Source organism: Chlorocebus sabaeus, chromosome 8, assembly GCF_047675955.1.
Source record: "Chlorocebus sabaeus isolate Y175 chromosome 8, mChlSab1.0.hap1, whole genome shotgun sequence".
In the NCBI taxonomy this organism is placed as follows: domain Eukaryota; kingdom Metazoa; phylum Chordata; class Mammalia; order Primates; family Cercopithecidae; genus Chlorocebus; species Chlorocebus sabaeus.
In genome coordinates, this window is record NC_132911.1 from 103,385,436 (window position 1) to 103,407,249 (window position 21,814).

Genomic DNA, 21,814 nt, shown 5'->3' on the forward strand with positions numbered 1-21,814 from the left:
CCACTTGATCATGGTGGATAAGCTTTTTGATGTGTTGCTGAATCCGGTTTGCCAGTATTTTATTGAGGATTTTTGCATCGATGTTCATCAGGGATATTGGTCTAAAATTCTCTTTTTTTGTTGTGTCTCTGCCAGGCTTTGGTATCAGGATGATGTTGGCCTCATAAAATGAGTTAGGGAGGATTCCCTCTTTTTCTATTGATTGGAATAGTTTCAGAAGGAATGGTACCAGCTCCTCCTTGTACCTCTGGTAGAATTCAGCTGTGAATCCATCTGGTCCTGGACTTTTTTTGGTTGGTAGGCTATTAATTATTGCCTCAATTTCAGAGCCTGCTATTGGTCTATTCAGGGATTCACCTTCTTCCTGGTTTAGTCTTGGAAGAGTGTAAGTGTCCAGGAAATTATCCATTTCTTCTAGATTTTCCAGTTTATTTGCGTAGAGGTGTTTATAGTATTCTCTGATGGTAGTTTGTATTTCTGTGGGGTCGGTGGTGATATCCCCTTTATCATTTTTAATTGCGTCGGTTTGATTCTTCTCTCTTTTCTTCTTTATTAGTCTTGCTAGTGGTCTGTCAATTTTGTTGATCTTTTCAAAAAACCAACTCCTGGATTCATTGATTTTTTGGAGGGTTTTTTGTGTCTCTATCTCCTTCAGTTCTGCTCTGATCTTAGTTATTTCTTGCCTTCTGCTAGCTTTCGAATGTGTTTGCTCTTGCTTCTCTAGTTCTTTTAATTGCGATGTTAGAGTGTCAATTTTAGATCTTTCCTGCTTTCTCTTGTGGGCATTTAGTGCTATAAATTTCCCTCTACACACTGCTTTAAATGTGTCCCAGAGATTCTGGTATGTTGTATCTTTGTTCTCATTGGTTTCAAAGAACATCTTTATTTCTGCCTTCATTTCGTTATGTACCCAGTAGTCATTCAGGAGCAGGTTGTTCAGTTTCCATGTAGTTGAGCGGTTTTGATTGAGTTTCTTAGTCCTGAGTTCTAATTTGATTGCACTGTGGTCTGAGAGACAGTTTGTTATAATTTCTGTTCTTGTACATTTGCTGAGGAGTGCTTTACTTCCAATTACGTGGTCAATTTTGGAGTAAGTACGATGTGGTGCTGAGAAGAATGTATATTCTGTTGATTTGGGGTGGAGAGTTCTATAGATGTCTATTAGGTCTGCTTGCTGCAGAGATGAGTTCAATTCCTGGATATCCTTGTTAACTTTCTGTCTCGTTGATCTGTCTAATGTTGACAGTGGAGTGTTGAAGTCTCCCATTATTATTGTATGGGAGTCTAAGTCTCTTTGTAAGTCTCTAAGGACTTGCTTTATGAATCTGGGTGCTCCTGTATTGGGTGCGTATATATTTAGGATAGTTAGCTCTTCCTGTTGAATTGATCCCTTTACCATTATGTAATGGCCTTCTTTGTCTCTTTTGATCTTTGATGGTTTAAAGTCTGTTTTATCAGAGACTAGTATTGCAACCCCCGCTTTTTTGTGTTCTCCATTTGCTTGGTAAATCTTCCTCCATCCCTTTATTTTGAGCCTATGTATGTCTCTGCGTGTGAGATGGGTCTCCTGAATACAGCAGACTGATGGGTCTTGACTCTTTATCCAGTTTGCCAGTCTGTGTCTTTTAATTGGAGCATTTAGTCCATTTACATTTAAGGTTAAGATTGTTATGTGTGAACTTGATCCTGCCATTATGATATTAACTGGTTATTTTGCTCGTTAGTTGATGCAGTTTCTTCCTAGCCTTGATGGTCTTTACATTTTGGCATGTTTTTGCAATGGCTGGTACCGGTTGTTCCTTTCCATGTTTAGTGCTTCCTTCAGGGTCTCTTGTAAGGCAGGCCTAGTGGTGACAAAATCTCTAAGCATTTGCTTATCTGTAAAGGATTTTATTTCTCCTTCACTTATGAAACTTAGTTTGGCTGGATATAAAATTCTGGGTTTAAAATTCTTTTCTTTAAGAATGTTGAATATTGGCCCCCACTCTCTTCTGGCTTGAAGAGTTTCTGCCGAGAGATCTGCTGTTAGTCTGATGGGCTTCCCTTTGTGGGTAACCCGACCTTTCTCTCTGGCTGCCCTTAAGATTTTTTCCTTCATTTCAACTTTGGTGAATCTGGCAATTATGTGTCTTGGAGTTGCTCTTCTCGAGGAGTATCTTTGTGGCGTTCTCTGTATTTCCTGGATTTGAATGTTGGCCTGCCCTACTAGGTTGGGGAAGTTCTCCTGGATGATATCCTGAAGAGTGTTTTCCAACTTGGTTCCATTTTCCCCCTCACTTTCAGGCACCCCAATCAGACGTAGATTTGGTCTTTTTACATAATCCCATACTTCTTGCAGGCTTTGTTCATTTCTTTTTCTTCTTTTTTCTTTTGGTTTCTCTTCTCGCTTCATTTCATTCATTTGATCCTCCATCGCTGACATTCTTTCTTCCAGTTGATCGAGTCGGTTACTGAAGCTTGTGCATTTGTCACGTATTTCTCGTGCCATGGTTTTCGTCTCTTTCATTTTGTTTGTGAGCTTCTCTGCATTAATTACTCTAGCCATCAATTCTTCCACTTTTTTTTCAAGATTTTTAGTTTCTTTGCGCTGGGTACGTAATTCCTCCTTTAGCTCTGAGAAATTTGATGGACTGAAGCCTTCTTCTCTCATCTCGTCGAAGTCATTCTCCGTCCAGCTTTGATCCGTTGCTGGCGATGAGCTGCGCTCCTTTGCCGGGGGAGATGCGCTCTTATTTTTTGAATTTCCAGCTTTTCTGCCCTGCTTTTTCCCCATCTTTGTGGTTTTATCTGCCTCTGGTCTTTGATGATGGTGATGTACTGATGGGGTTTTGGTGTAGGTGTCCTTCCTGTTTGATAGCTTTCCTTCTAACAGTCAGGATCCTCAGCTGTAGGTTGTAGCTGTAGGAGATTGCTTGAGGTCCACTCCAGACCCTGTTTGCCTGGGTATCAGCAGCAGAGGCTGCAGAAGATAGAATATTTCTGAACAGCGAGTGTACCTGTCTGATTCTTGCTTTGGAAGCTTCCTCTCAGGGGTGTACTCCACCCTGTGAGGTGTGGGGTGTCAGACTGCCCCTAATGGGGGATGTCTCCCAGTTAGGCTACTCAGGGGTCAGGGACCCACTTGAGCAGGGAGTCTGTCCCTTCTCAGATCTCAACCTCCGTGTTGGGAGATCCACTGCTCTCTTCAAAGCTGTCAGACAGAGTCGTTTGCGTCTGCAGAGCTGCTGCGTTTGTTATTGTTTACTGTGCCCTGTCCCCAGAGGTGGAGTCTACAGAGTCAGGCAGGTTTCCTTGAGCTGCTGTGAGCTCCACCCAGTTCGAGCTTCCCAGCAGCTTTGTTTACCTACTTAAGCCTCAGCAATGGCGGGCGCCCCTCCCCCAGCCTCGCTGCTGCCTTGCCGGTAGATCACAGACTGCTGTGCTAGCAATGAGGGAGGCTCCGTGGGCGTGGGACCCTCCCGGCCAGGTGTGGGATATGATCTCCTGGTGTGCCGGTTTGCTTAAAGCGCAGTATTGGGGTGGGAGTTACCCGATTTTCCAGGTGTTGTGTGTCTCAGTTCCCCTGGCTAGGAAAAGGGATTCCCTTCCCCCTTGCGCTTTCCAGGTGAGGCAATGCCTCGCCCTGCTTCAGCTCTCGCTGGTCGGGCTGCAGCAGCTGACCAGCACCGATCGTCTGGCACTCCCCAGTGAGATGAACCCAGTACCTCAGTTGAAAATGCAGAAATCACCGGTCTTCTGTGTCGCTCGCACTGGGAGTTGGAGACTGGAGCTGTTCCTATTCGGCCATCTTGCTCCGCCCCCCTATTTAAATATATTTTTTTAACCAATCAAATTAAGGAGTTTTTAAAATAATAAGCAGCTTTGGGAGGCTGAGACAGGAGGATTGCTTGAGGCCAGGAGTTTGGACCAAGTTGGGCTACACTATGAGACCTCATTTCTACAAAAAATGTAAAAATAAGCCAGGAATGGTGGTACATGCCTGTAATCCTAGCTCCTCAGAAATGGGAGGATTGCTTGAGCTACCACTGAGGGGTTGTAGGTTGCAGTGAGCTATGATCACACCACTGCATTCCAGCCTGGGCAACAGAACAAGATTCCATCTTTAGAAATAGTAATAATAGTAATAAGCAATACCCAGTTACCCAGTACTTTGGGAGACTTTTTTTTATTGCTGATAGTAATGTAACTGAGTGCAGCCTTTTTGGATAGGTGTTGGACAATAGTAACTTTTAACTTTTTCAAACCATTTGCCTAATAATTCCTTTTTTTTTTTTTTTTTTTTTTTTTTTTGAGATGGAGTCTCCCTCTGTCGCTTAGGCTGGAGTGCTGTGGTGGGATCTCGGCTCACCGCATGCTCCGCCTCCTGGGTTCACACCATTCTTCTGCCTTAGCCTCCCAAGTAGCTGGAATTACAGGCGCCCGCCACCACGCCCGGCTAATTTTTTGTATTTTTAATAGAGACGGAGTTTCACTGTGTTAGCCAGGATGGTCTTGATCTCCTGACCTCGTGATCCACCTGCCTCGGCCTCCCAACGTGCTGGGATTACAGGTGTGAGCCACTGCACCCAGCCTCCACTTAAAAAAAAATTTTTTTTTGTTGTTTTTGTCTTTGAAATAGGGTCTCACTCTGTCACCCAAGCTGGAGTGCCATGGCATGATCATAGTTCACTGCAACCTCCACCTCCCAGGCTCAAGCCGTCAGCTTCCTAAGTAGCTGGGACCATAGGGGCACACCATCAGGCCTAGCTAATTCTTCATATGTTTTTGTAGCGATAGGGTTTTATCATGTTGCCCAGGCTGGTCTTGAACCCCTGGACTCAAGCAGTCTTCCCACCTCAGCCTCCGAAAGTGCTAGGATTACAAGTATGAATAACTGTATCTGACCTAATAATTTCACTTCTAGGAACCTGTCTGTCCTGAGAAAATATTACTAGGTATTTGTCAGCACTAATTGAAAGCTTGAATATACAGTTATATGTGAATGGTAGAACAAATTGTTCCTAACACTAAATGAAGTATTATGTAGCTTTTAAAAATTGTATTTATGAAGAGTACATTAGCATGTCAAAATTTGAGTTATCAGTTTGTCCCTATGGTATCATTATAACCACAAAGGGATACAGGTGAAGGGAACCTGTGCATAGGTAGGTAAAAAAGACTGAAAGGAAGAGCCATGAAATATTATTATTGGTTATGTTTGGTGATAAGATGGGGTGAGGTAGTTTTTTTTATTCTTATGGATTTTTTTTATGGTTACCTTAATAATTCTGTTGAAAAAGCAAGTAAAATATCTAGGTGCAGAATAGCAAGTTGCAGACTGATGGTTAGGCAGTCTAAGAAAGAGGAACTGATGGTCTTGGAGCCAAGTGATTATAACTGCTGCTGCCACCAAGTTGCTCTTTGTTCTCTACTTAGGGACTCATTGGTGGAAAATTTTGAGAACTAGTAGCCTTTATTGCACAAAGGAAAAATCTACCCTCAAGGGTTTTAATTACTTAATTAGTGACTTGATTTTACTTTATCACTTATATTTGTGCTTGTTTTAAGTCCTATTGTAGTAGGTAGGAGAAAATAAACATCTTTTGAAATGGCATGCATTTATTTTAGTGTACTTTTCTTTGTCCTTCATGATTTAGGACTACTGATTTTTCCCTTTCTTACTGTCTAAAAACCTATAAATCAGTTTTATAAGAAAGGTAAGGAATATAGTAGAAACTACTTCTACATAAAATATAATTTCAACCACCAGTAATCATGATTTTGGAGACAGTTTATTGTATTGCTTGGGAAATCACTATAAAAATATGTATTAAAATAATTCTTTAAAGAGACATTTTAAAAGATATATGCTATTCTGTAGTAATCCAAAGAAAGAAGATCTGACATTCAAAAATGTATTTTAATGATGGAAATGAACATTAGATGCTTTTTCTCAAGTATTTCCTTGGCATTTTAAGGTGATTTTGGGGGTCTGGTGTAGGAAATGGGCACCTATTCTGTTTTTCTGATTACTGTTTTAAGTTATAGTAGACTCATTTTTAAAATTTTCTTTTTGACTACATGTTTATATAACATTTTTTATATGACAATTGGCATGTAACTAGTTTGAAATGTTTTATTACTTTTTTCTTACAGATCTCTAAACAAGAACAGAAAAAAGTGGATACATTTGATGGAGGCACGGCTGAAACCTCATCTCGGTACAGTGGTGCTCAGGATAGTGGAATTGGCAGTGACAGTGTTAAAATCAGAATAGTGCAAATAGAGCAGCACAGTGGTGCCAGCCAGCATCGCATTGCCCGTCCCTCACACCAGTCATCAATTGTAAAAAATCTAAATTTTATTCCCTTTGACATATTTATTACTGCAAGTAGAATCTCACTAATGACCTATTCCTGTATGGCCTTATCCAAATCGAAATCACAAGAACAGAAGGATAATGAAAAAACAGACAAGAGTTCATTAAATCTCTCAGAAGTTGATTCAGATGTTGCTAAGCCCAACCAGGCATGTATTTCCACAGTGACAGCAGAAGATCTCTTAAGGAGCAGCATTTCTTTTCCTTCAGGGAAAAAGATAGGGGTCCTCTCTCTTGAAAGTATTCATGCATCCACAAGGTCATCTGCTAGACAAGCACTTGGTATAACTATTGTTCGGCAGCCTGGTCGAAGAGGAACTGGTGACTTACAGCTAGAACCTTTTCTGTACTTTATTGTGTCCCAGCCTTCCTTGCTTCTGAGTTGTCACCACAGAAAGCAGCGAGTGGAAGTATCCATTTTTGATGCTGTGCTTAAAGGGGTGGCCTCTGATTACAAATGTACAGGTAAGAACCTTCAAACTTACTGAAGTGCTAATAATTACTATCTAATAAGTTGTACTCCCATAGTTTCCAGATTGATTAAACAGAAACAGCTGACAGACAAAACTTCTTTTCTCTACAGAATATGTAAAGTTCATGTTCCACAGCTGAATCCTGTTTAAATATTTGAAATGTATTGAGGTTTAGCCTTAGTATTCTCACTATGCCTCTGAATATCATTTTTTTTTTTTTCTGGGAACTGAATGAAACAGGGATTCTCTTGACTATAGAGATGCTTAACGATTTCCAGTGTTTGGAAAGCATAGCTCGGTTTCATATTAATGGCCCATAGGTATACTTTCCATGTTAATGCTTCTATTCAGATTAAAAAAGAAAAGCCTTAGAAGATGAAGTTTGTTTTTGGTATTCTTTTGATGCAATAACGTCATACTAAATGTAATTGAGAAGGTTTATTAATAAAGATTATTTAAAGATTTTTGTACATCTACAGAAAGTATATTGATGTTGGCTAATTCGCTATTGCTGCCCAACCGATCCCTTCCTTATTCTAATTGTAATAATTATATGAAATTTCTGAAGCTTTTTGCCTGTTGAGACTAGGAAAGTGAGCAGGGTTCAGATGTAAGACATACAAGCTATTAAGTAACAAGGGCCAGTGGAATCAAGCAAGGTGACAATATACCTTTTCCCTCGGTTAATGTAGATTTGGAGATTTGGCCAAAAAAAAACTGGAGAGAGTAACTGGGTCACCTAAGATTCAGTATTCAAAGAGGCCCTCTAGCAAGCTCAGGTATAGTTCAGGCATTTTATTGCTTTCAGCTGGTCCCATCCAATAGGTGGAAGCCAGCAGTGAGGCATTTGGACAATGAATCTAATCTGGAATTCAGGTTTGTTCGTTCTTGCCATTAAGGATTGTTTTGCATGGCAGGATCCCGGAAGGTAGATGGCAGGTGTGGGAATCAGGATTCAGCCTGAGGAAATAGCATCAAAGGAGCTCTAGGCCAGGGTTTAGTGCAAGTCCCCTGCTTTAAGAAAGGGGTAACTAGCCAGTTGCTGAGGAGTAACCTAGGGTTACCCCTGGGCTGCTTGCTGTCCCTCTCTCCTGTGCAGCTCATAATGGGTCAAAAGAGCTGATTGTTAGACTCAAGAACTTTGCAAGACAGTTGTTAAACCACTAGTAGCTTAAATTGGCCATGGTGAAAGTATTTATGCCACAGATGCTTGCAAATTCAATCATATCAGCTCTCCTACTCCAAGAACCATTTGTTAAACCCTTACCAGCAACAACTGCCTCTCTTTCTCAAACATTTTCTCATTTACTGGATGCCTGTGATATAAAAGGTACTTCAGGGGCACTGAAAATGTGGGAGATGCTGGTATAGTGGGACATGTTATGTGATTCAAGAACTCATGCCTGTATACCTGATACCTGCTTGCAAGTCTGCGTGACATTAGCCAAAATTTAAGTGCAGGATTAGGAGATGAATTCTTAATTCTCAGCCCTTCATTAAGTTCACTCAGCTACAGTCGCTCTATAGGTGGGTGACCTGTGCTAAAAACATTGGGGGAGGCAGAGGAAAGTAGGAGGGGGAAAGGGGCTGAGAGGAACAGCTATGACCTCTTCCTAAATTTGTAGATATGCAAAGATCACAGAAGCCTCATTTTGCTTACTTCCAGCCCAACCTAAGGATACTCTGTATGTAACCTCAACCTTTGAAACTGTTAAACTGAGGCAAGCCAGGGTCCACAGTAATAGAAAAGAACTGCCAATGATGGACTTGTTTCCACTTTCCGAAATTGTAAGAGCAGACTGGCTTAAATCTGTTTTATTGATATACTCCCAAATCATGTGTTTATACATTTTCATCTAAGTCTGTATTCAGCAAAGTTATCAGAGCTCATACCAAAGATAGACTTTTGGATTATAATCAATTCCTAGGTTAAAATAATAGAGCACTTCTTGCTTAAAGGGGGGAGAAAACCTTGTATGTAAACTGACATGGAACCCAATTTTGGTACATGAAGCTAGAGTGGTGGTCATGGGCCAGACTTAATATAGGGGTTGGGGGTAAATGTAGGAGGAAGAAGACTCATATACCTTCTAAGGAGCATTTTCTGCATAATATTCTCATGGATGCCTTTCCCTACACAGAATGCATCTACTTGGACATTTATATTATCTCAATAGTATGACTCTTGGTTAGTAATAATCCAAAGTTATCAATATGCATGATAATATTTCTTAAAAGTGAACTTAGTGATCTAGGGAAATTTTTTCAGAAGACCCAAAAAGGAGGCAAGTAATTAAAATACAATGGCTAAAAATAAAATTCAGCTAGCATTTATTGAGTGATCACCCTGTGCCAGGCATTGTACTAACTGCTTTAATGCGTTATCTTATTTCATCCTAATGACAACTCTATGGGAAATGTTCTATTCTTAGAGATTAGGAAACTAAGCCTTAGAGAAGTTAAGTAACTTCCCCAAGGTCACAGACCTAGCAGTAAACAGAGCTACAATTCAAAGCTAAGAAGTGTTGGACTCCTGAGTCTAGATTCTCAACCTCTATGGGTCCCCTGAAAAGAAGGATGTGAATTGGAGGTTCTTGCAGTCAGCCTGTATTGTCCCACTTACCATGCAAATGATTCCTCTCTTAAGTTTTAACTGGTGAATTTGTATGTTAACTGGGTCCATGCTGTGATTACACAGTACTCAGGTATGGAAAACCTGGGTTCCAATTCTGTCACTTATATGTATACCTATATCATTACGCACTTATGAAAATAAAAAGAGATAATTCATGAATAATTCTAAAGTACTTAGCATTGAGCCAGCAGGCCTAGGCCCTCATAAATGTGTACTGGTACTATTTTAGCTGTCAATATCATATAGTGGAAAGAATACTTAACTAGGAGGCAGAAAACCTGGGATTTTTATTCATGGCCCTGCCATCAATTAGTAAAGTGATCTTAGGCAGTTTACTTCTTTGACTTTCTGTTTTCTTATCTGTAAAATGTGATGATTATAATAGATATCAACAAAATCCATTCCAGTTCTGAAGTTTCATCATTCTGTAATTTGGAATTCTGTAATTTGGCTTTGGCTTCAGGGAGTTGATATCTGTAAGGCTCTACAATATCAGGTAGAAATTTATTTTGACTTGTTTTGAAGATGCAGATTTCCTTTGATATTCTAGTGGAGCACTAATTACTTTATTCCGAGTTTTAAATACATAATTTTTATTAAATGTTAATGAAATTATTTTTCAAAAACTGATCTGGAAATGTGTTTTATATGTGTCCACTTGAATGAATTGTCTAAGTCCCATTACCAATTTGGTTATCCAGAAACACTTTATGTAGCACTTTCTTTCCTGAAAAAAGCACTGTTCCATAACCAGTGTTTTTTGGAAGCCCTGAGATAGTAACCTTATGGATAAGAAAAAAGAGAAAAATAGAAATGGCTATAATGCTAACATTCATGGGGAGGGAAGCAGAGGGAGCAGTAAGTTGGGGGTGGCTAGCTCCATTTCTGCATTATAAAGTGAAGGAGTCATTGCAATGTCTTTAAATTGGAGGGACTAAAGAGATACTACCATGAAGCTAATGTTCTAAGAAATGTGCAGGAAAAGTTAAAGGCATCATAAGTTAAAAGTGAAAGAAGTAACATGTCATGTGTTTCCACAGTGTTCATACTTTTCCTCTGGATATTAAAATTCTTTTTGGCTGGGCATACTGTCTCACAATTGTAATCTCAGCACTTTAGGAGGCCAAAGTGGGTGGATCACTTGAGCTCAGGAGTCCAAGACTAGCCTACACAACATAGTGAGACCCCATCTCTACAAAATTTACAAAAACTTAGCCAGTTGCAGTGGCGTGCATCTGTAGTCTGAGCTATCGGGGAGGCTGAGGTGGGAGGATCACCTGAGCCTGGGAGGTCGAGGCTGCAATAAGTCGTGATTGCACCAACGTACTGCAGCCTGGATGACAGAGTGAGATCCTGTCTCAAACACAAAATAATGTATTCTTTTCTATAAGGTAACTCAAGTGTCAACCAGCCAACAGCCATTTTAGCATATATGTATGATTGTATGATTTGGTTTGGATGTTTATCCCCTCCAAATCTCATCTTGAAATATGACTCTCAGTGTTGGAGGTAAGGCTGCTGGGTGGTGTTTGGATTATGGGGGCAGATTCCTCACGAATGGCTTAGTACCATCCTTTTAGTGATAAGTGAGTTCTTGCTCTGAGTTCATGAAATATATAGTTGTTTAAAGAATATGGCACCTCCCCGCTACCTTGCTCCCTCTCTCCCCATGTGATATACTGGCTTTCCCCTTTGCCTTCTGCCCTGATCATAGCTTTCTGAGGCCTGACCAGAAGCCAAGCAGATGTTAATGCCATGCTTGTACATCCTGCAGAACCATAATCCAAATATATCTTTTTTCTTTGTAAATCACCGTCTCAGGTATTCTTTTATAGTAATGCAAAATTTGCCTAATATAATGCGCATCTCAATAATTGCCCCATTGTCACATTTCAAAAATACCTATGAGGTTGTTATAGAGATATTGGTTTTCTGGGTTTTGTTTTGAGAGGACAATAACATTTGATTATTTAAAAAAAAATCCTAGCACAATATGGCTTGTCATTGTTTATTGTTTTCTATACACGTCATAAACCATTATTATATGTGCTCGTGTTCCTTTGTATGTAAATCATACGGAGGAAAAAGAAAAAGGATTTTGTTTTACTCTTTAAAAAGATTTAATGGCTGGGCGTGGTGGAATTACACCTGTAATTCCAGCACATTGCGAGGCCGAGGCAGGCAGATCACCTGAGGTCAGGAGTTCGAGACCAGCCTGGCCAACATGGTTAAACCCCGTTTCTACAAAAATATAAAAATTAGCTGGGCATGATGGTGAATGCCTGTAATACCAGCTACTTGGGAGGCTGAGGTGGAAGAATCACTTGAACCTAGGAGGCAGAGGTTGCAGTGAGCCGAGATCACGCCATTGCACTCCAGCCTGGGTGAGAGAGTGAGACTCCATCTCAAAAAAAAAAAAAAAAAAGTTTAATAATTTTTTCAAAAAAGGTAAAATCATAGTTCTTATATAAATATAAGAAGAGTATATGTCAAAGGTTTTATTTAATTAATAATTTATTTATCTTATTAATTTGTATGAGTATCACAAAAAAATTCATTCACAAAAAAATTCATGCACAAGGGACCTACACACATGACCCTGGTCATCTCAAGAGATTTTTATTCTGAAATTCATAAGTGTCTTAAAAATTGTCACTCGATCCTGGGCATTATTCATTGTTAAAGCATGGCTCTAGGTGATTCTAGAAAGATGGAAATAGTTTTGACATTAAATTATGAACCCATTTGGTTTAATTTGACATATTCAGGCAACTATGATGAAGAGCCCAAAAGTGAATATTGAAAATCCTTTGAGTATTGTGGGAATACAGTGTGATATACCAAGGTGACTACTTTAATCAATCTGGCTTTTAAAATTACATCTTTTCTCCCGTCTTACACAATCAGCTTGACTTATTACTTCAGAAGAATCTTTTATTCCTATTGTGCTTTCATTTATAAACCAGACATATTTTGGAAATATTCATTCATTCACTGAATGTGAGCACCTGCTGCTTGTCAGATATGTGCAAGACTCTGAGAAACCAGTAATAAGACTCAGTTTCTGCCTTCAGGCACCTAGCTTCATGTGATAACCATACTTATTATGATTAATTATGAAGGTTTAGCAGAATAAAGATCTTCATGCCATGGAGGGTTGTGAAACACTTAAATTAGTTAAATAAGGCCTATGACCTTTATTTAACTCGCAGAGAAGCAATTTAGAAAAGCTAGTAGCAGTTGTATGCGATGGTTTAAGAAAAACTGTTTGGATACATCTTTAAAGTTACTGATTTTTTTATTAGTTGTATATTCAGCTCTAGCTGCAATTCAGAATATTTTTAAATATTTTAATTTATGAATTTGCCTTTTGACTATATTTCTTTGCGATATATTTTAGTCGTTGCTCTGGGGTTTCCAGTATGCATGTCTAATCATTCACACTCTATTTAGAGGTAATATTTGATCACTTAAAGGAAGATGGGAGAGCTTTACAACTACATAGGTTCCTTTACTGTCTTCCATTTTTGTTATAATTGTCTTAAATATTACATCTATATATTCAAAACCCTACCAGATAAGATTTTGATCTTTGTTTCAATAATCTTACATATTTTAAAGAACTGAAGAGGGGGAAAGTGGTCTTTTATATTCCTAGCCATTTACCATGTTCAGTGCTGTTCCCTTATCCCCAGAGGTCAAAGTTTCCCTCTGGTACATTTTTCCTCAGCATTAGGAACCTCCTTTTTTTTTTTTCTCATTCCTAAAGGATATTTTTGCTGGATATAAAATTCTGGGTTGACATTTCTTCTAGCACTTTAGAGATAGTATTTCATGTTCTTCTATCCGCTGTGGTTTCTGATGAGGAATCCATGTTCATTCCAATTATTGTTTCTGTATTTGTAATGTGTTGTTTTTCTCTAGCTGTTTTCAAGACACCTGCTTATCTTTAGTTTTCTGTAGGTTGATTATTGTGTGTCTGGGCTTGGTTTCTTTGATTCTATCCTGTGTGGGATTCTCTGATCTTCTTGACTGTAAATTTATGGGTATATTGTTTTGGTTTTGTCTACCAAATTTGAGAACTTTTGGCCCTTATTTCTTCAAATAGTCTTTCTGCACCAATCTCTTTCTCTTCTCCTTTTGGAATTCAAGTGTTAAGCTTTTTAATATTGTCCTACAAATCTCTAAGACTCTCATTTTTTTTCTTTTTTTTTCCCCCACTCTTCAGATTGGATCATTTCTATTAAATTTTTCACTTCTAAAATTTCCATTTGGTTCTTTTTTGTAGTTTGTATTTCTCTGTTAAGAACTTATATTTCAATTCATTTCAGGTGTGTTTACCTTTACCTCATGAAATACAGTTGTAGCAGCTGCTTAAAGTCTTAAATGCCTGTGTCACTGCCACCACTGTAACACTCCCCTCAACACACACACACACACACACACACACACACACACACATTGGATATTGGGTCCACCCTCAGTGCAAAGCCAGGAGAGAGAGAGAAAAAAAGAAAAGAAAAGAAAAAGCAACAAGATTTCCCCTACACTCTTGAAACCACAGGGGCCTTAATTTCCAGACAGTGTTTCTGTTGGAGCTTTGGATGTGTCCTTACCTTCACTGTGCACCACAATATAGGGCTCACTCTCAAGTCAAACATAAAAGAAGACACACAACACCACGAACTGGGAAATTCATCACCACGTAAGTTATAGCCACAAGTTGGACTTTCCTCCCCAGTCTGCATTGTTCCGATTTACTTTTCAGAATTCTCAAGTATTTATTTGCTTTTTGTGTCTTTTACAAGGTTTTTATTTGTAAGCAGCATGAGAGTTAGGCTGCAGTGAGGTTATTCCAGTCTAGGCTGGCACCAGAAATCCTGCCATTTAAAACTAATAATAATGTTTTCTAGTCCATTAGCCAGGACTTGGTTTTCTAGGAAACTTAATAGGGGATTTCCTCTAAAAGTGATACTTTTATATCTTTACATCTTAAGCACGGATCAGCTACATATATCCTAATCAGTAATTACTGCTCCCAAGGAGTTGTCAGCATTAACTTGATTCTTCCTGTGTCACCAATAAGCACACATTCAGAGGGCAGCAATGGTGTTCTCTCTCTGCATTCCTTAGGGCTTTCCTTTCATGTACTATCAAATCAAGTTAGAAGAGGAAAATGCTGTGAGATTCATTGCCTTTCTTGTCAACCTGCCTTTCGCAGAACATGTGACTGATATATGTAATTTTAAAATATGTATGTATAAATATATGTGTATACTATGTAGTAATGTCCCTTATTCATAGGGAACATGTTCCAAGATCCCCAATGGGGCCTCAAATTGTGGATAGTACTGACCTTTATATATACTGTTTTTTCCTATAATTACATAACTATGATGAAGTTTAATTTATCCATTTGGCACTGTCAGAGATTGACAACAAAATAATACAATTACAACAATATACTGTAATAAAAGTTATGTGAATGTGGTCTCTCTTTCTCTCTCAAAATATATTTTCAGACCATAGGTAATTGCAGGTAACTGAAACCACGGATAAGAGCAGGGGATTACTGTATAAAACTGGCCCTCAGTAGTCATGGGTTCCACATCTGTGAATTCAGCCAACCATAGATCAAAAGTATTCCAAACAAAATTGCATATTTACGGGACACGTACAGCCTTTTTTTCTTACTATCCTCTAAACAATACAGCATAACAACTATTTACATAGCACTTATATTGTATTAGGTATTATAAGTATTCTAGAGATAATTTAAAGTATGTAGTAGGATATAAATAGGCTATAATGCAAATACCAGGTCATTTTATATCAGGGACTGAAGTATCTGTAGAGTGTGGTATCCACAGGAGGTCTTGGAACCAGTCCTCTGTGAACAAGAGATGACTTTAAACATATATATTTAAAAAACCATTTGAGATACTTCCCAGGATAAATAAGTGGAATCTATACCTATATCTACATCTGTTTTACAAAGCTAAAGCAAAATTAAAATTATGACAGTTACTTATAATTTTGAAAGCCCTATTAATAGGGTATAATTCACATTCTACGTAATTTACTGATCCTAAATTATGCTGACTAAATTTTTAAGCTATACATAGCAATATGCTGTTCATCCTTAATTTAAAAACAGATTATTTAAAGACTAAATTATCAACTTGAATTTTTATGAATATTAATATTAATAATCTACTTCAAATGATTTTCCAAGTAGATAATAAGTCTTTGAGTTAACTTCTTTTTAAAAATATTAGACTAATGTGGCCATGGGCTTTTCCATGCCCTTCCCACCTGGAACAACCTCTAACAGAAATGAGATCTTCTGCCAGCACCTTTATACACAGCAGCTGTAGTATTGGCAGTTCTCATTTAAATAAAGATGTATGTAGTTGTTTTTAACATAATCGTATTAGTTGTGTTTATAAATATTTAAAAATTGGTATTTGTTTTGTTTAAGGTAATGGAGTCCAGATTTGAAATTGCCTCATATCTTGACTATGCAGCCCAAGGCAGCCTCAAAAAGTCATTTTTCTTCTTGTTTGTTTGGGGCTTTTTTGTTTGTTTTTGAAGAAATGATTGTGCCATCTGGTCAATTGTGAAGGGGCTGAACGACTCTGAGGGAATTTAACTAACTCCTTAGTGCAGTATCTTGTTACCCATTAATGTGTGCTAGGACCTAACAAAGAAACCAACTAAAAACAGTTACTTCTGCCATCTTGCAACTTATTTACCTGACTGTAACTTTTCAAACAGCAACCAGACTAAAATACAGAAGTTAAAGTTTATTGGAATGTATCACACTGAAAAAGTAGGTCATAACACACTTCTATGTAGGATACTGTAATGTTTAAGATAGGTTATCTAATATGGAACAGTTTCTGCATTTTGAAGTTTTATAAATGCCAAAGGTCCAATGAAGAGTCAAACTTGAAATATGGAGTCCTATGAGAGCTCAGGATTAGACCTCTCAGTACTGAGTTTTAATCCTGATTCTACTCCTTACAGCTGTGTGACCTTAGGCAAGTTATTTAACCTCTTTATGCCTCAGTTTCCTTATCTATGATATGAGATTAATACTGGTAGCAGCCTCCTAGGGTTGCTATTGGGATTTAAAAATGTATGCGAAGTTCTTAGCTAAGTGTATGGCACAAGGCTCAATGACTATTAATAAATATTGTTGCTTTTGTCATCATTGTTAATATCTTTAAGTGTTTTTTTAAAGTAGTGGTTGTAAATGGCAAAAAAAATGCACATCATTTCAATGTAATTCTAGCTATTGCGGTTTGAAAATTTTCAGTTACAGTAATTGAGGGTTTTTTTTTTTATCCTTTCATGAATAGGACTGTAGAAATGTGCCAAAGACATTTGAGTAAACGAACAGTTGAAAAATCATAAAATGGCTTCTTACACCTCATAAATCATATCTTGATTTCATTTAGTTGTTGTGACTTTAAGAAAAAGATTGAATTATATGCCTCTTTAGAATTAAAGGTTTTGTTAATATGCCTGGAAAGGCTTAGAATTAACCTGTGACTTTAATGTCATAATGATCACACTCTGAACATTTATCTGGAAATATAGCTGCTGGGAACATTGCTTGCTGGCTAATAATATGAAATAAAAGTATTACTTTGACAGGAATTAGCAAGTTAGTAGACCTCTTAAATGAGAGGCATTCTAGTGTATCACTCAGAGAGAAAGGTGATGAGAAGGTTAAATAAGAACTGGCACAACCAGCTGAGGGAAATAATATTATATGAGGAAGGGTATTAGAACAGAAATCAGAAATCTTGACTTTTAGCCTTGGTTCTAATACCGGAGCTATTTGATGCAAATAGCTAAATTTCTTGGTGCTTTAGTTTTCTAATCTCTAAAATTGTTTAATAATATCTGCTCTTAGTCAATTATTGGTTAAATCTGAGTTTCAAGTGATATGATATTTATGAAATTACATGGAAATATGAAACATTATTCAAACATAAGTTGGGACTTCAGTGATTATTAGTATTAAAAGGGAAACTTTCATTTTAGACATGAGGAAAAGATTAGTGCCCTGGCCTTTGTGACTCCCATTGTAATCATCAACATTTACTTAAAACAAGTGAAAATGGGGGGAATCATTTAAAGGCAGTAATTAGCTTTAATGTTACAAAACCCAACTTTGCTTAGAGCAGAAGAGAGGTTTACAATTGGGATTAAGTTGGATATGTGACTTGGACATGTGACTGCATTTTTTTTTTTTTTCACTGAATAGCACCTTGTGCTTACTTGTGCTGAATTTTAATCAAATGTTGGCCAGTAAAATACCTGAAACCCACATTAGAATTTAATATGAAACACCAAATATTAATAAGAAAGAGATCAAGGACAACACAGAGCAGTACAGAATATGAATTAAAAGGAATTCATTGAATTGATATTTCACATATTATCTGCTGGTTAGCATCATTAAATATAAAGAATACACTTCCTTCTAACAAGATATGAAAGACTTGGTTCTAAAAGTAAGAACCAGTGGACTTTGATGGTCAAATATTCCAGCAGCCAATTTAATCCCTTCCTTTTCCTGTTCCTACGGGCTGCAGACCTGGGGTTTCAAACCAGGAAATCTCTTGCCCTTCCCATCACATCTTATGAGATACAGTGTAGGTGCAGAATTGTTGAGCATATGAAACAGTGCTTGTAGAATTAGTCAAATGCCTGGATATCCACAGGGAGATGGTGGCACTTACCTTGCATCCAGAGCAATTTGGAACTGGTTTCTTGGTTGATTTTTGCTGTCCTCACATTGAATTATTATGATGTTTAATGGATCTAGGTTCCTTCACAATTTAACTTGCAGACTTTATAGGGGCTTCATGGACTAATTTTGCTTTTGTGGCTACATAAGAAAAAGAAAAACTTAGCCATTTAAACTATAGATCAAAAAGTAAATATAGAAAATATATTTTCTCAAAGTAAATTTGGAAAAATGTATGAAACGCAATAAGCTTGTAGCTTGCCTTTTATATGTCCAGTGGTCAAGAGGTGACTGTTCTAATAATGAGCTCTTATTGCAGGGGATTACACTTGAAGCCATGAGCATAGCCAAAACCAATCACAACTTTGGCCTCTGACAGAGGCTGCTTGGCAGCTTTAATAACATCAGTTTCATAGATAGACACAAATAAATGTATCATACTACAAATAAATGTAGTATGATAGGACTTTCCAAAATGTTGTTCTTTAAATTCTCTGTAAGTTTTATTAAGAAACACATTTATTTGTTCTTGGCTGGGAATAAAAGGATTAAGCCAGGAAAAAAAAAAAAAAAAGCTCTCTAGAAACAACTTGTCTCAATAAATTGAGACACAGGAAGGGAGAGTAAGGAATCTCTAAGCACTCACCTGCAACCCTAACTCCTCTTTAGGTGTTTCCTCCTACCCTACTGGCTAGCTGCTAGATCATCCTTAAAACAGAAAGCTCTTTGAAATAGAAGTTCTGTCTGTTTGTTTGTTTGTTTTGAGACAGAGTCTGACTCTGTCACCCAGGCTGGAGTGCAGTGGCACGATCTTGGCTCCCTGCAACCTCCGCCTGCCAGGTTCACGCCATTCTCCTGACTCAGCCTGCCAACTAGCTGGGACGACAGGCGCCCACCTCCACGCACAGCTAATTTTTTTCTTTTTTTTTTTAAATTTATTTATTATTATTAAACTTCAAGTTGTAGGGTACATGTGCACAACGTGCAGGTTTGCTACATATGTATACTTGTGCCATGTTGGTGTGCTGCACCCATCAACTCGTCATTTACATCAGGTATAACTCCCAATGCAATCCCTCCCCCCTCCCCCCTCCCCATGATAGGCCCCAGTGTGTGATGTTCCCCTTCCCGAGTCCAAGTGATCTCATTGTTCAGTTCCCACCTACGAGTGAGAACATGCGGTGTTTGGTTTTCTGTTCTTGTGATAGTTTGCTAAGAATGATGGTTTCCAGCTGCATCCATGTCCCTACAAAGGACACAAACTCATCCTTTTTTATGGCTGCATAGTATTCCATGGTGTATATGTGCCACATTTTCTTAATCCAATCTGTCACTGATGGACATTTGGGTTGATTCCAAGTCTTTGCTATTGTGAATAGTGCTGCAATAAACATACGTGTGCATGTGTCCTTATAGCAGCATAATTTATAATCCTTTGGGTATATACCCAGTAATGGGATGGCTGGGTCATATGGTACATCTAGTTCTAGATCCTTGAGGAATCGCCATACTGTTTTCCATAATGGTTGAACTAGTTTACAATCCCACCAACAGTGTAAAAGTGTTCCTATTTCTCCACATCCTCTCCAGCACCTGTTGTTTCCTGACTTTTGAATGATCGCCATTCTAACTGGTGTGAGATGGTATCTCATTGTGGTTTTGATTTGCATTTCTCTGATGGCCAGTGGTGATGAGCATTTTTTCATGTGTCTGTTGGCTGTATGAATGTCTTCTTTTGAGAAATGTCTGTTCATATCCTTTGCCCACTTTTTGATGGGGTTGTTTGTTTTTTTCTTGTAAATTTGTTTGAGTTCTTTGTAGGTTCTGGATATTAGCCCTTTGTCAGATGAGTAGATTGCAAAAATTTTCTCCCATTCTGTAGGTTGCCTGCTCACTCTGATGGTAGTTTCTTTTGCTGTGCAGAAGCTCTTTAGTTTGATGAGATCCCATTTGTCAATTTTGGCTTTTGCTGCCGTTGCTTTTGGTGTTTTAGACATGAAGTCTTTGCCCATGCCTATGTCCTGAATGGTATTACCTAGGTTTTCCTCTAGGATTTTTATGGTATTAGGTCTAACATTTAAGTCTCTAATCCATCTTGAATTAATTTTCGTATAAGGAGTAAGGAAAGGATCCAGTTTCAGCTTTCTACTTATGGCTAGCCAGTTTTCCCAGCACCATTTATTAAATAGGGAATCCTTTCCCCATTTCTTGTTTCTCTCAGGTTTGTCAAAGATCAGATGGCTGTAGATGTGTGGTATTATTTCTGAGGACTCTGTTCGGTTCCATTGGTCTATATCTCTGTTTTGGTACCAGTACCATGCTGTTTTGGTTACTGTAGCCTTGTAGTATAGTTTGAAGTCAGGTAGCGTGATGCCTCCAGCTTTGTTCTTTTGACTTAGGATTGTCTTGGAGATGCGGGCTCTTTTTTGGTTCCATATGAACTTTAAAGCAGTTTTTTCCAATTCTGTGAAGAAGCTCATTGGTAGCTTGATGGGGATGGCATTGAATCTATAAATTACCTTGGGCAGTATGGCCATTTTCACGATATTGATTCTTCCTATCCATGAGCATGGTATGTTCTTCCATTTGTTTGTGTCCTCTTTGATTTCACTGAGCAGTGGTTTGTAGTTCTCCTTGAAGAGGTCCTTTACATCCCTTGTAAGTTGAATTCCTAGGTATTTTATTCTCTTTGAAGCAATTGTGAATGGAAGTTCATTCCTGATTTGGCTCTCTGTTTGACTGTCACTGGTGTATAAGAATGCTTGTGATTTTTTCACATTAATTTTGTATCCTGAGACTTTGCTGAAGTTGCTGATCAGCTTAAGGAGATTTTGGGCTGAGACAATGGGGTTTTCTAAATATACAATCATGTCGTCTGCAAACAGGGACAATTTGACTTCTTCTTTTCCTAACTGAATCCCCTTGATTTCTTTCTCTTGCCTGATTGCCCTAGCCAGAACTTCCAACACTATGTTGAATAGGAGTGGTGAGAGAGGGCATCCCTGTCTTGTGCCAGTTTTCAAAGGGAATTTTTCCAGTTTTTGCCCATTCAGTATGATATTGGCTGTGGGTTTGTCATAAATAGCTCTTATTATTTTGAGGTACGTTCCATCAATACCGAATTTATTGAGCGTTTTTAGCATGAAGGGCTGTTGAATTTTGTCAAAAGCCTTTTCTGCATCTATTGAGATAATGATGTGGTTCTTGTCTTTGGTTCTGTTTATATGCTGGATTATGTTTATTGATTTGCGAATGTTGAACCAGCCTTGCATCCCAGGGATGAAGCCCACTTGATCATGGTGGATAAGCTTTTTGATGTGTTGCTGAATCCGGTTTGCCAGTATTTTATTGAGGATTTTTGCATCGATGTTCATCAGGGATATTGGTCTAAAATTCTCTTTTTTTGTTGTGTCTCTGCCAGGCTTTGGTATCAGGATGATGTTGGCCTCATAAAATGAGTTAGGGAGGATTCCCTCTTTTTCTATTGATTGGAATAGTTTCAGAAGGAATGGTACCAGCTCCTCCTTGTACCTCTGGTAGAATTCAGCTGTGAATCCATCTGGTCCTGGACTTTTTTTGGTTGG

The 21,814-nt window shown here is 38.3% G+C and overlaps 1 protein-coding gene across 7 annotated transcripts in view; it reads left to right on the plus strand.

Moving 5' to 3' along the window:
• VPS13B (vacuolar protein sorting 13 homolog B) overlaps positions 1-21,814 on the plus strand; it is an 870,718-nt gene that overhangs the window by 625,520 nt on the left and 223,384 nt on the right. For all 7 annotated transcript variants that reach the window (XM_037999868.2, XM_073018246.1, XM_037999863.2 and 4 more), the window contains exon 34: positions 6,136-6,823. In XM_037999868.2, coding sequence (XP_037855796.2) covers positions 6,136-6,823 — 688 coding nt within the window. The remainder of the gene's footprint in view (positions 1-6,135; positions 6,824-21,814) is intronic.